The sequence below is a fragment of the Pseudophryne corroboree genome, chromosome 3 (assembly GCF_028390025.1).
Source record: "Pseudophryne corroboree isolate aPseCor3 chromosome 3, aPseCor3.hap2, whole genome shotgun sequence".
Lineage (NCBI taxonomy): Eukaryota > Metazoa > Chordata > Amphibia > Anura > Myobatrachidae > Pseudophryne > Pseudophryne corroboree.
The window spans coordinates 190,477,777-190,489,954 of NC_086446.1; the positions used below are offsets into that span (position 1 = coordinate 190,477,777).

Here is a 12,178-nt window from a genome sequence, read left to right on the forward strand (position 1 = left end):
ATATTATAATATTGGCTAAAATTACCTTCAGGCTGTGTGTATAAGGTGTATATGGAACATAAATGCATTCTGTGCTTAGACTTAGGTCCCATCACCATGATATGGGTATGCAATTATTCCAAACTACGGAAAAATCCCATATCCAAAATACCTCTGGTCCGAAGCATTTTGGATATGGGATACTCAACCTGTACCATCAATGGGACATCATACCGCTGTAGTGAAGTACAGATTTGCAAACTGTTTATATAATAAAGGGAACAATTGTTTTATATTATACAGACAATGTGGGGGTGTATGAAGAGATTTTGGGCCGGATGTAATGCAGTGCGAGGTGGCTGGAGCTCTGAGATTCCAGACTAATTTGTAAAAAAAAAATGTTTAATTGCCAATCATTTATAAGGCAAAATCAGGTTGGGATTGCCTTGGAAATGATTGGCGCTTTAATAAAATGTACAAGTTCATCCAGAATCTCAGCACTCCGGCCGTCTCGCACTGCATTACATCTGGCCCTTAGTTATCACTAAACTATACAGGATATATAGATACCTATTGAAGATGAGGGGCGTTGGTAAAATAAAGCAGAAAAAATGATCATTTATGGCAGTGGTTCTCAAACTCGGTCCTCGGGAGCCCACACAGTGCATGTTTTGCCGGTAACCCAGCAAGTGCACAGGTGTATTAATTACAGTGCACCCAAACATTTTAACTGTCATATAGATGGAGGCATGGATATAAAATGTTCTGACACTAAAGTGTAGTAGAATGTTCCCCCACCATTTATCATTGAACATTATGATAAGCCTATATTCTGATCCTTTCATGTTGCTGAAGGTCTACATCAGAGGTTCTCAAACTCGGTCCTCGGGAGCCCACACAGTGCATGTTTTGCAGGTAACCCAGCAGGTGCACAGGTGTATTAATTACTCACTGACACATTTTAAAAGGTCCACAGGTGGAGCTAATTATTTCACTTGCAATTCTGTGAGGAGACCTGCAAAACATGCACTGTGTGGGGTCCCAAGGACCGAGTTTGAGAACCTCTGGTCTACATTATATGTATCTTCCCACAGCAATGTATTTCCTCCCTAGGGTTTAATTTACCAAGGTGAGAACACTGCTTGTGTTTGGTATAGAAGATCTACAGTTATTAGTCATTAGGTCGAACCAATATGGTTGACATGCATTAGGATGACAGGGTCAAAAGGTCGACATAAAAATGGTCAACACAGAAAAGGTTGACACAAGTTTTTTTTTTTTTTTTACTTTTTTTGGTGTAGTTTTTTTAATGTTTCTTGATATGTGACCACAGTTATAGCAAATGTAGACGCTCACCACCCTTCAGGCAAGGTTACTGTTCCCAGTCATAATCCACGTGGATGGTAAATCATGCAAAATATGTGAAAACCCCCAAAATACTTGTGTCGACCACATGTATGCCTGCCACTGTCATGTCAATCTTTTGTACCTGTTGACCTTTTCACCCTGTCAACCTAATGTATGTCGACCATATGGTGTAGATCTTTCATCCGGATACCACACTGCTTTTACCCTACTTTGTTTCATAATTTCCACAAATATTTTGTTATACAGACCTGTGACCATTGGTGTAACTACAACGTACCAGGACGCATAGTCAATGTGTCAAACCATCCCTTACTTAACTGAAGTAACAGCACGCACTAAGTCCATCCGAAAACAATCCCTGCACTAATTACATAACAACTAATCTGGAACAGGTGCTTTATCTACTGTACATGTATATGACCCTTTATTTTTAGAAGATGCCAAGTCTTGTTACTGCCAGTAAAATATAAATGCAGCTAAACAGAGTAGTTTCATGGGCAGCTATTATATAGACACACAATTGGCTGAATTCATCCTGTGGTCATTTATGAATAAACAGTTGCCTGGTTCAAATATTTATGCAGATCAAATGGACTTTGCAAATCTGTGATGATTTTCTTGATGAGGATCTATTTTTAATACATCTAATATACCTTTTACAGCTTAATTTATCACAAAAAGCTTTTCTGGAGCCTGAGCTTGCTCATTGTGCTAATTACCTCTGCTTGCTCATTGTGAATTTCAATAGCTGTTTTGGCTGTATATACCGTAATGACATGATGGTATGAATAAAAAGACATTATAACACAAAGCAACCAATCAGATATTTGTTTATATTGTCTCAACTGCAATAGAAAATGACAGCTACGATCTGATTGGTTGACATGGGTTATAGCACAGTTTATGGAGTAACCACCTATGGTTTGCCTGAGACACCATAAATAATTTTGTAAGCTCAGTTGGGTAAGACAATTGAATACTTTTATATATATATATATATATATATATCCCTGCATGTAATGAAACATCTATAAATTGGGCAATGTGCTGAAATGCGAGATACTTTTTATAATGTGTGCTTGATTGTAGAAAGGATGAAGGTCAAGACAAAAAGAAAAATGCATCAGGGAAAATGAAGACACAGACTCAAAAAAATGGCCCAAGACAAGGAGACAAAAATGGGCCACATGTCCCTCCAATCCACCCTGAGAGACTGAAGGACTTTGTAGAAGAGGAATACCTGAACAGAGACGTAACAACATGGGAAATAAAAACTGCAGGAAATGTGGAGGAACCATTGAAGGATGCTGTTGAATTTGTTGTTCCAAAAGTCCAGAAGTCCAGTGTGAGACCAAAGAATGAGTTTCTGAGATTTGAAGATATCAGCGCAGCTGCTTTTAAAATCCAAAGTGGTGTTCAGAAAACTCCTTGCATGGTATGAAGCCAATTAAACCCAAAGCCTCCCATACTGTGCATCTTGTAGAATAAAATAAAAAAGAATAATTTGGTTAAAAAATGTAACCAAATGATAAAAGTAAACATTTATTAAACTGTCACAAAAGAGAAAGGTGGTGTTTCCCATGGAAACAATTCAAATGTTTACTTTGATTTTAGAAATCTCACTAGAAATATGACCACTTTCCCCTATGCAACTTTTTTCATCAGCATCCCCACTGTAAATAATTTATCAACCAACAAACTATTTTAACCATTATTAACTTATACATTAACAGTAATCCAAATAGTACCATAGTAAAACTTCTAATAATAAATAATACTTAGCTGATGTGCCTGGCTTCAACTGGACAAAAGTTTGTTGAGCGAAACATTTTACCCCTTTTCACCCCCTTAGGAGTTGAATTTCGAAAAAATCCCTGCTTAGTGGGTGGCTGCAAATAACTGTCACAGTTTCCAGACCGCCCAGCAGGTCACTTGTTCCAGGTCACCCAGCAGGTGCACAGTGAGAGTTCACTGACTGTCAATGTAAAGTAATTTTTAAACATCATAGGCGGGATGTAATGGAGTCTGAGGTTGCTGAAGGTGCGGGATGCCGACCCATCTCTGCCGTTTTTTTAAAGGGTCAGTCATTTACAAGGCATGGTTTTGCATCCGCACCTCCCGCGATCTCGGACTCCATTACATCCCACCGCATATATACCAAAAGTATTTTTAATTTTTGTAACTTTTAGTAGCATTTTATTGTTAAAAACATTGTAGCCCTGTTCTTGAGAGGACAATAGTTTGCTACATGTAATATCAAATAGTTTGTGAAGATTTGACTACTGTTTATTTATTGGATCAGCTTGTGTACTAATTTTAATGACCTTTAAGTCACACATCGTTTCTTTCCTAATAATTCAGTATTCAAGGATTTCAAAACAATATGGAATTGATATTTACTTGAAAAAGGAATATCTACAGTATACAGGATCTGTTAAGGAGAGAGGGGTGCTGTACCTGCTGACGTCGCTTCATGAGGTAGGTACTTATCCCTAAACTTCATAATCATCCTATATAGTAAAAGGCTAATGCTGATCCTCCCCTCAATGGGGGGGATTCAAGTGTTTTGAGCGCCGGCGGCCACTAGATGGCGCCCAATGGAGAAATTCAAGTGTTGCTCCTTTCTGGCATGCACAGTCACGGGCGCTGACATTACTGTTATGTTGTTTCGTCACTTTGACGAGCTGGTAACTAGTGTTACGTATTAAACCTGATAGAGGTGAACTAAATGCTAATGATGTAAGTGAAACATCTATCAATTGTGTCAAACATCTTTTTTATTTTTATTTTTTTATGACAATTTGGCCAGACATGATAATATTGCTACATGCTTGGGGGCCCTTCATCTAACATAGCTGATTGTCCACTGAGAAATTATTTTCTCCCAAGCAGAAATTCCGTTTGCTTGTAACTGTTGTCTGTTCATCACCCAACCTCACTCATGGGGCACTATGGGTTCTGTCATTCAGTCTGATTGCCAAACAGATCTCTCAAAGATCACTTTTCTTGGCGAAATTAGATACAAATGCAGGTGGTCACCTTTAGATTAGATGCAAACAATAAAACCCCATTATTAATATAATCACTTTTCTCTAACGTCCTAGTGGATGCTGGGGACTCCGTCAGGACCAAGGGGGAATAGCGGCTCCGCAGGAGACAGGGCACAAAAGTAAAAGCTTTAGGATCAGGTGGTGTGCACTGGCTCCTCCCCCTATGACCCTCCTCCAAGCCTCAGTTAGATTTTTGTGCCCGGCCGAGAAGGGTGCAATCTAGGTGGCTCTCCTAAAGAGCTGCTTAGAGTAAAAGTTTTGTTAGGTTTTTATTTTCAGTGAGTCCTGCTGGCAACAGGCTCACTGCATCGAGGGACTTAGGGGAGAGAAGTGAACTCACCTGCGTGCAGGATGGATTGGCTTCTTAGGCTACTGGACACCATTAGCTCCAGAGGGAGTCGGAACACAGGTCTCACCCTGGGGTTCGTCCCGGAGCCGCGCCGCCGACCCCCTTGCAGATGCCGAAAAATGAAGAGGTCCAGAAACCGGCGGCAGAAGACTTTTCAGTCTTCATAAGGTAGCGTACAGCACTGCAGCTGTGCGCCATTGTTGTCAGCACACTTCATAACAGCGGTCACTGAGGGTGCAGGGTGCTGGGGGGGGGCGCCCTGGGCAGCAATGATAGTACCTTATTCTGGCTAAAAATACATCACATATAGCCCCTGGGGGCTATATGGATGTATTTAACCCCTGCCAGGTCTCAGAAAAACGGGAGATGAAGCCCGCCGAAAAGGGGGCGGGGCCTATTCTCCTCAGCACACAGCGCCATTTTCCCTCACAGAAATGCTGGTGGGAAGGCTCCCAGGCTCTCCCCTGCACTGCACTACAGAAACAGGGTTAAAACAGAGAGGGGGGGCACTGATTTGGCGATATGACTACATATATTAAAATGCTATAAGGGAAAAGCACTTATATAAAGGTTGTCCCTGTATAATTATAGCGTTTTTGGTGTGTGCTGGCAAACTCTCCCTCTGTCTCCCCAAAGGGCTAGTGGGTCCTGTCCTCTATCAGAGCATTCCCTGTGTGTGTGCTGTGTCGGTACGTGTGTGTCGACATGTATGAGGACGATGTTGGGAGGCGGAGCAAATTGCCTGTAATGGTGATGTCACTCTCTAGGGAGTCGACACCGGAATAGATGGCTTATTTAAGGAATTACGTGATAATGTCAACACGCTGCAAGTCGGTTGACGACATGAGACGGCCGGCAAACATATTAGTATCTGTCCAGGCGTCTAAAACACCGTCAGGGACATTATAATGCCCATTTTACCTCAGTCGGTCGACACAGACACGGACACTGACTCCAGTGTCGACGGTGAAGAAACAAACGTATTTTCCTTTAGGGCCACACGTTACTTGTTAAGGGCAATGAAGGAGGTGTTACATATTTCTGATACTACAAGTACCACAAAAAAGGGTATTATGTGGGGTGTGGAAAAACTACCTATAGTTTTTCCTGAATCAGATAAATTAAATGAAGTATGTGATGAGGCGCGGGGTTCCCCCGATAGAAAATTATTGGCGGTATACCCTTTCCCGCCAGAAGTTAGGGCGCGTTGGGAAACACCCCTTAGGGTGGATAAGGCGCTCACACGCTTATCAAAACAAGTGGCGGTACCGTCTCCAGATACGGCCGCCCTCAAGGAGCCAGCTGATAGGAGGCTGGAAAATATCCTAAAAAGTATATACACACATACTGGTGTTATACTGCGACCAGCGATCGCCTCAGCCTGGATGTGCAGCGCGGGGGTGGCTTGGTCGGATTCCCTGACTGAAAATATTGATACCCTTGACAGGGACAGTATTTTATTTACTATAGAGCATTTAAAGAATGCATTTCTATATATGCGAGATGCACAGAGGGATATTTGCACTCTGGCATCAAGAGTAAGTGCGATGTCCATATCTGCCAAAAGATGTTTATGGACACGACAGTGGTCAGGTGATGCAGATTCCAAACGGCACAAAGATGTATTGCCGTATAAAGGGGAGGAGTTATTTGGGGTCGGTCCATCGGACCTGGTGGCCACGGCAACTGCTGGGAAATCCACCGTTTTTACCCTAAGTCACATCTATGCAGAAAAAGACACCGTCTTTTCAGCCTCAGTCCTTTCGTCCCCATAAGCATATCTGCCCAGGGATAGAGGAAAGGGAAGAAGACTGCAGCAGGCAGCCCATTCCCAGGAACAGAAGCCTTCCACCGCTTCTGCCAAGTTCTCAGCATGACGCTGGAGCCGTACAGGACCCCTGGATCCTACAAGTAGTATCCCAGGGGTACAGATTGGAAAGTCGAGACGTTTCCCCTCGCAGGTTCCTGAAGTCTGCTTTACCAACGTCTCCCTCCGACAGGGAGGCAGTATTGGAAACAATTCACAAGCTGTATTCCCAGCAGGTGATAATCAAAGTACCCCTCCTACAACAAGGAAAGGGGTATTATTCCACACTATATTGTGGTACTGAAACCAGAAGGCTCGGTGAGACCTATTCTAAATCTGAAATATTTGAACACTTACAAAGGTTCAAATCAAGATGGAGTCACTCAGAGCAGTGATAGCGAACCAGGAAGAAGGGGACTATATGGTGTCCCGGGACATCAGGGATGCTTACCTCCATGTCCCAATTTGCCCTTCTCACCAAGGGTATCTCAGGTTCGTGGTACAGAACTGTCACTATCAGTTTCAGACGCTGCCATTTGGATTGTCCACGGCACTCCGGGTCTTTACCAAGGTAATGCCCGAAATGATGATTCTTCTTCGAAGAAAATGGACGACCTCCTGATAAGAGCAAGGTCCAGAGAACAGTTGGAGGTCGGAGTAGCACTATCTCAAGTAGTTCTACGACAGCACGGGTGGATTCTAAATATTCCAAAACCGCAGTTGTTTCCGACGACACGTCTGCTGTTCCTAGGGATGATTCTGGACACAGTCCAGAAAAAGGTGTTTCTCCCGGAGGAGAAAGCCAGGGAGTTATCCGAGCTAGTCAGGAACCTCCTAAAACCAGGAAAAGTGTCAGTGCATCATTGCACAAGAGTCCTGGGAAAAATGGTGGCTTATTACGAAGCGATTCCATTCGGCAGATTCCACGCAAGAACTTTTCAGTGGGATCTGCTGGACAAATGGTCCGGATCGCATCTTCAGATGCATCAGCGGATAACCCTATCTCCAAGGACAAGGGTGTCTCTCCTGTGGTGGTTACAGAGTGCTCATCTTCTAGAGGGCCGCAGATTCGGCATTCAGGATTGGATGCTGGTGACCACGGAGGCCAGCCTGAGAGGCTGGGGAGCAGTCACACAGGGAAAAAATTTCCAGGGAGTGTGATCAAGTCTGGAGACTTTTCTCCACATAAATATACTGGAGCTAAGGGCAATTTATAATGCTCTAAGCTTAGCAAGACCTCTGCTTCAAGGTCAGCCGGTATTGATCCAGTGGGACAACATCACGGCAGTCGCCCACGTAAACAGACAGGGCGGCACAAGAAGCAGGAGGGCAATGGCAAAAACTGCAAGGATTTTTCGCTGGGCGGAAAATCATGTGATAGCACTGTCAGCAGTGTTCATTCCGGGAGTGGACAACTGGGAAGCAGACTTCCTCAGCAGGCACGACCTCCACCCGGGAGAGTGGGGACTTCATCGGGAAGTTTTCCACATGATTGTGAACCGTTGGGAAAGACCAAAGGTGTACATGATGGCGTCCCGCCTGAACAAAAAACTGGACAGGTATTGCGCCAGGTCAAGAGACTTTCAGGCAATAGCTGTGGACGTTCTGGTAACACCGTGGGCGTACCAGTCGGTGTATGTGTTTCCTCCTCTGCTTCTCATACCCAAGGTATTGAGAATTATAAGACGTAGAGGAGTAAGAACTATACTCGTGGCTCCGGATTGGCCAAGAAGGACTTGGTACCCGGAACTTCAAGAGATACTCACAGAGGACTCATGACCTCTGCCGCTAAGAAGGGACTTGCTTCAGCACGTACCATGTCTGTTCCAAGACTTACCACGGCTGCGTTTGACGGCATGGCGGTTGAACGCCGGATCCTAAGGGAAAAAGGCATTCCGGAAGAGGTCATTCCTACCCTGGTCAAAGCCAGGAAGGACGTGACCGCACAACATTATCACCACATGTGGCGAAAATATGTTGCGTGGTGTGAGGCCAGGAAGGCTCCACGAAGAAATTTCAACTCGGTCGATTCCTGCATTTCCTGCAAACAGGAGTGTCTATGGGCCTCAGATTGGGGTCCATTAAGGTTCAAATTTCGGCCCTGTCGATTTTCTTCCAGAAAGAATTGGCTTCAGTTCCTGAAGTCCAGAAGTTTGTCAAGGGAGTACTGCATATACAACCCCCTTTTGTGCCTCCAGTGGCACTGTGGGATCTCAACGTAGTGCTGGGATTCCTCAAATCACATTGGTTTAAACCGCTCAAATCTGTGGATTTGAAATATCTCACATGGAAAGTGACCATGATGTTGGCCCTGGCCTCGGCCAGGCGAGTGTCAGAATTGGCGGCTTTGTCTCACAAAAGCCCATATCTGATTGTCCATTCGGACAGGGCAGAGCTGCGGACTCGTCCCCAGTTTCTCCCTAAGGTGGTGTCAGCGTTTCACCTGAACCAGCTTATTGTGGTACCTGCGGCTACTAGGGACTTGGAGGACTCCAAGTTGCTAGATGTTGTCAGGGCCCTGAAAATATCGGTTTCCAGGACGGCTGGAGTCAGGAAAACTGACTTGCTGTTATCCTGTATGCACCCAACAAACTGGGTGCTCTTGCTTCTAAGCAGACGATTGCTAGTTGGATGTGTAGTACAATTCAGCTTGCACATTCTGTGGCAGGCCTGCCACAGCCAAAATATGTAAATGCCCATTCCACAAGGAAGGTGGGCTCATCCTGGGCGGCTGCCGAGGGGTCTCGGCATTACAACTCTGCCGAGCAGCTACGTGGTCGGGGGGAGAACACGTTTGTAAAATTCTACAAATTTGATACCCTGGCTAAAGAGGACCTGGAGTTCTCTCATTCGGTGCTGCAGAGTCATCCGCACTCTCCCGCCCGTTTGGGAGCTTTGGTATAATCCCCATGGTCCTGACGGAGTCCCCAGCATCCACTAGGACGTTAGAGAAAATAAGATTTTACTTACCGATAAATCTATTTCTCGTAGTCCGTAGTGGATGCTGGGCGCCCATCCCAAGTGCGGATTGTCTGCAATACTTGTACATAGTTATTGGTACAAAAATCGGGTTATTATTGTTGTGAGCCATCGTTTCAGAGGCTCCGCTGTTATCATGCTGTTAACTGGGTTCAGATCACAGGTTGTACAGTGTGATTGGTGTGGCTGGTATGAGTCTTACCCGGGATTCAAAATCCTTCCTTATTGTGTACGCTCGTCCGGGCACAGTATCCTAACTGAGGCTTGGAGGAGGGTCATAGGGGGAGGAGCCAGTGCACACCACCTGATCCTAAAGCTTTTACTTTTGTGCCCTGTCTCCTGCGGAGCCGCTATTCCCCCTTGGTCCTGACGGAGTCCCCAGCATCCACTACGGACTACGAGAAATAGATTTATCGGTAAGTAAAATCTTATTTTTTATGAAAACACCTATGACAGTCCTGTATTGCTGCCTTATCTCTCGTTGCTGTCTGCACTGCACAAACTGTTACATTTATGACAGTCTTTGTTTCCAAAATTGGGTGTTCTGTTGGATCCACAATGTTGTGGGGCACATTCTTCTTGCATCGTTTGTGTGCTGGCATTCCCTTTGATGGCAAGGTTAATGCTAATACCTACTTAATGATGCTGCGTGATCCTCATTACCCTATGTTGCAGTGTTTCTTTGCAGGACGGTAGCATCTTTATGATAGGAAATGGGTGGTTGCGTAATGGCTTGACATGTATTATTTAAAACTGTTTTGTTTTTTATAAAGTGCTTAGCTATAACAATACACTTTATAGAGAATTTTATAGTCATTGTTACGCACACCAGTGCTAACAGGAGTATACCGGTGTATGAACAGAGAGGGAAGCGAAGCAAACGAACTCACAGACAGTATAACATAACATACACAGGAGGTGATGGAATAACTAATAAACACAAAGTGAACGGAGAAGCCCAAAGGCTCAGGAATTGGGTGTCTCCCTAGTGTCAGGAATGCTCAGATGGAATAGAGCGGACAATGAAGCGATGTGTAGTGATTTAACATGTGGAGCACCTGAAATGATGTTGCTAAGAGCAACAGAAAAAACCCCAAAGGGTTACCAACGGGTGTGGGAATAAACTCCTTGGTCAGAGATAGAAATATAGACACAAGGAGAGTATCCACAATCCTAACCCCCACTTGCAGGGCACAGGTTCAGCTTACTGCCACTAAACTGACACCTGGACGCCCTGCACAGTGAGGGAGGATTAAGCAAGCAGGTCTGAGAGTACAGCCGCAAACCTGCTGGGTTCACAGAATAGCAAAAGAACCCCAGCAGGTCAAACAACTGACTCCAGTCTTACTGCTAGGTCCGGATTGGCAGAATGAAGTACCGAATCCCAAGGCCTATTCGCAGTAGCAACAAGTAAATACAAAGTCACACAGTACTAGCTAACTCTCTGGAACTGACTAACAAACAAAGATTCAGTAGCATTTGCCTAGCCTGAGAGGATGGTTTATATAGCAGTGCTGTCCACGCCCCACTCAGACCTCACAGACTGTGAGCACAAAACCAGCGCCGGATTCCCTGCCGTGCACAGAGCCTGTAACCACTACACAGTAAAAACCCGGACCGGAGTATCAGCTGCGCTCAGGTTACTTCGCTAACACTTGCCTCCCAGTTGCCATGGCGACGTGGCAGCACAGAGCAGGAGATCCTAACAGTACCCCCCCTCTGACGAGGGGTCAAAGAACCCCTACCACCGGGTTTATCGGGGAACTGCGAGAAGAAAGAGCCTATCAGTCTGGGGGCATGAAGATCACAACTGCGCACCCACGACCGCTCCTCCGGGCCATACCCCTTCCAGTGCACAAAAAATGACAGCCGACACCGAACCATCTTGGAGTCAAGAACCCTTTCAACCACAAACTCCCTCTGACCCCGTATCAGAAGAGGAGAAGGTCTTCCACTGGAAGAAGGATTACTAACCGCCAGTTTTAAAAGGGAACAATGAAATGTTTTATTGATACCCAATGAACGGGGCAGATCTAACTGAAATGCCACCGGATTGATAACCCTGGTGATCTTATAAGGGCCGATGAACCGGGGGCCTAACTTATGAGATGGCTGTCTCAACTTCAAATTCAACCAGACGAAGTCTCCTAATTTGAAGCTGCAGGGTCTTCTCCGCTTATCAAAAACCCTTTTGGTCACTAATGACACAGACACAAGGGCTTTCTTCACTTTCCTCCAAATACCCCTAAGGACCGAAACAACAGAGGAACCACAAGGCGTGGAATCCAGGGGGTCAAAAGAATTGGCCTTAGGATGATGCCCATACACACAAAGGAAGGGAGACATCCCTGTAGCAGAGTGAGCCGCGTTGTTATAGGCAAACTCCGCCATGGACAGATGAGCAACCCAGTCAGTATGACACTTGGAGACATAACACCTGAGGAACTGCTCCAAGGACTGGTTCACCCTCTCAGTCTGCCCATTAGACTGTGGATGGTAGCCTGACGACAAGCTCACAGAAATCTGGAGATCAGAACAAAATGCCCTCCAGAATTTGGCCACAAACTGGGATCCACGGTCAGAGACCACATCAAGTGGCAACCCGTGGAGGCGCACAACATGCTGCATAAATAACTCAGACAGGCG

General features: G+C 45.1%; 1 protein-coding gene and 1 long non-coding RNA gene across 4 annotated transcripts in view; one reads left to right on the forward strand and one right to left on the reverse strand.

The window, feature by feature from the left end:
- LOC135055087 (L-threonine ammonia-lyase-like) overlaps positions 1-12,178 on the forward strand; it is a 139,845-nt gene that overhangs the window by 44,675 nt on the left and 82,992 nt on the right. For all 3 annotated transcript variants that reach the window (XM_063958731.1, XM_063958732.1, XM_063958730.1), the window contains 2 exons: positions 2,437-2,782; positions 3,709-3,825. In XM_063958731.1, the coding sequence (XP_063814801.1) occupies positions 2,437-2,782; positions 3,709-3,825 (463 nt within the window). The remainder of the gene's footprint in view (positions 1-2,436; positions 2,783-3,708; positions 3,826-12,178) is intronic.
- The window catches only part of LOC135055090 (uncharacterized), a 31,650-nt gene continuing 21,783 nt past the window's right edge, over positions 2,312-12,178 (reverse strand). The window contains exon 2 of the long non-coding RNA XR_010243643.1: positions 2,312-2,823. This is a non-coding gene — a long non-coding RNA (uncharacterized LOC135055090). The remainder of the gene's footprint in view (positions 2,824-12,178) is intronic.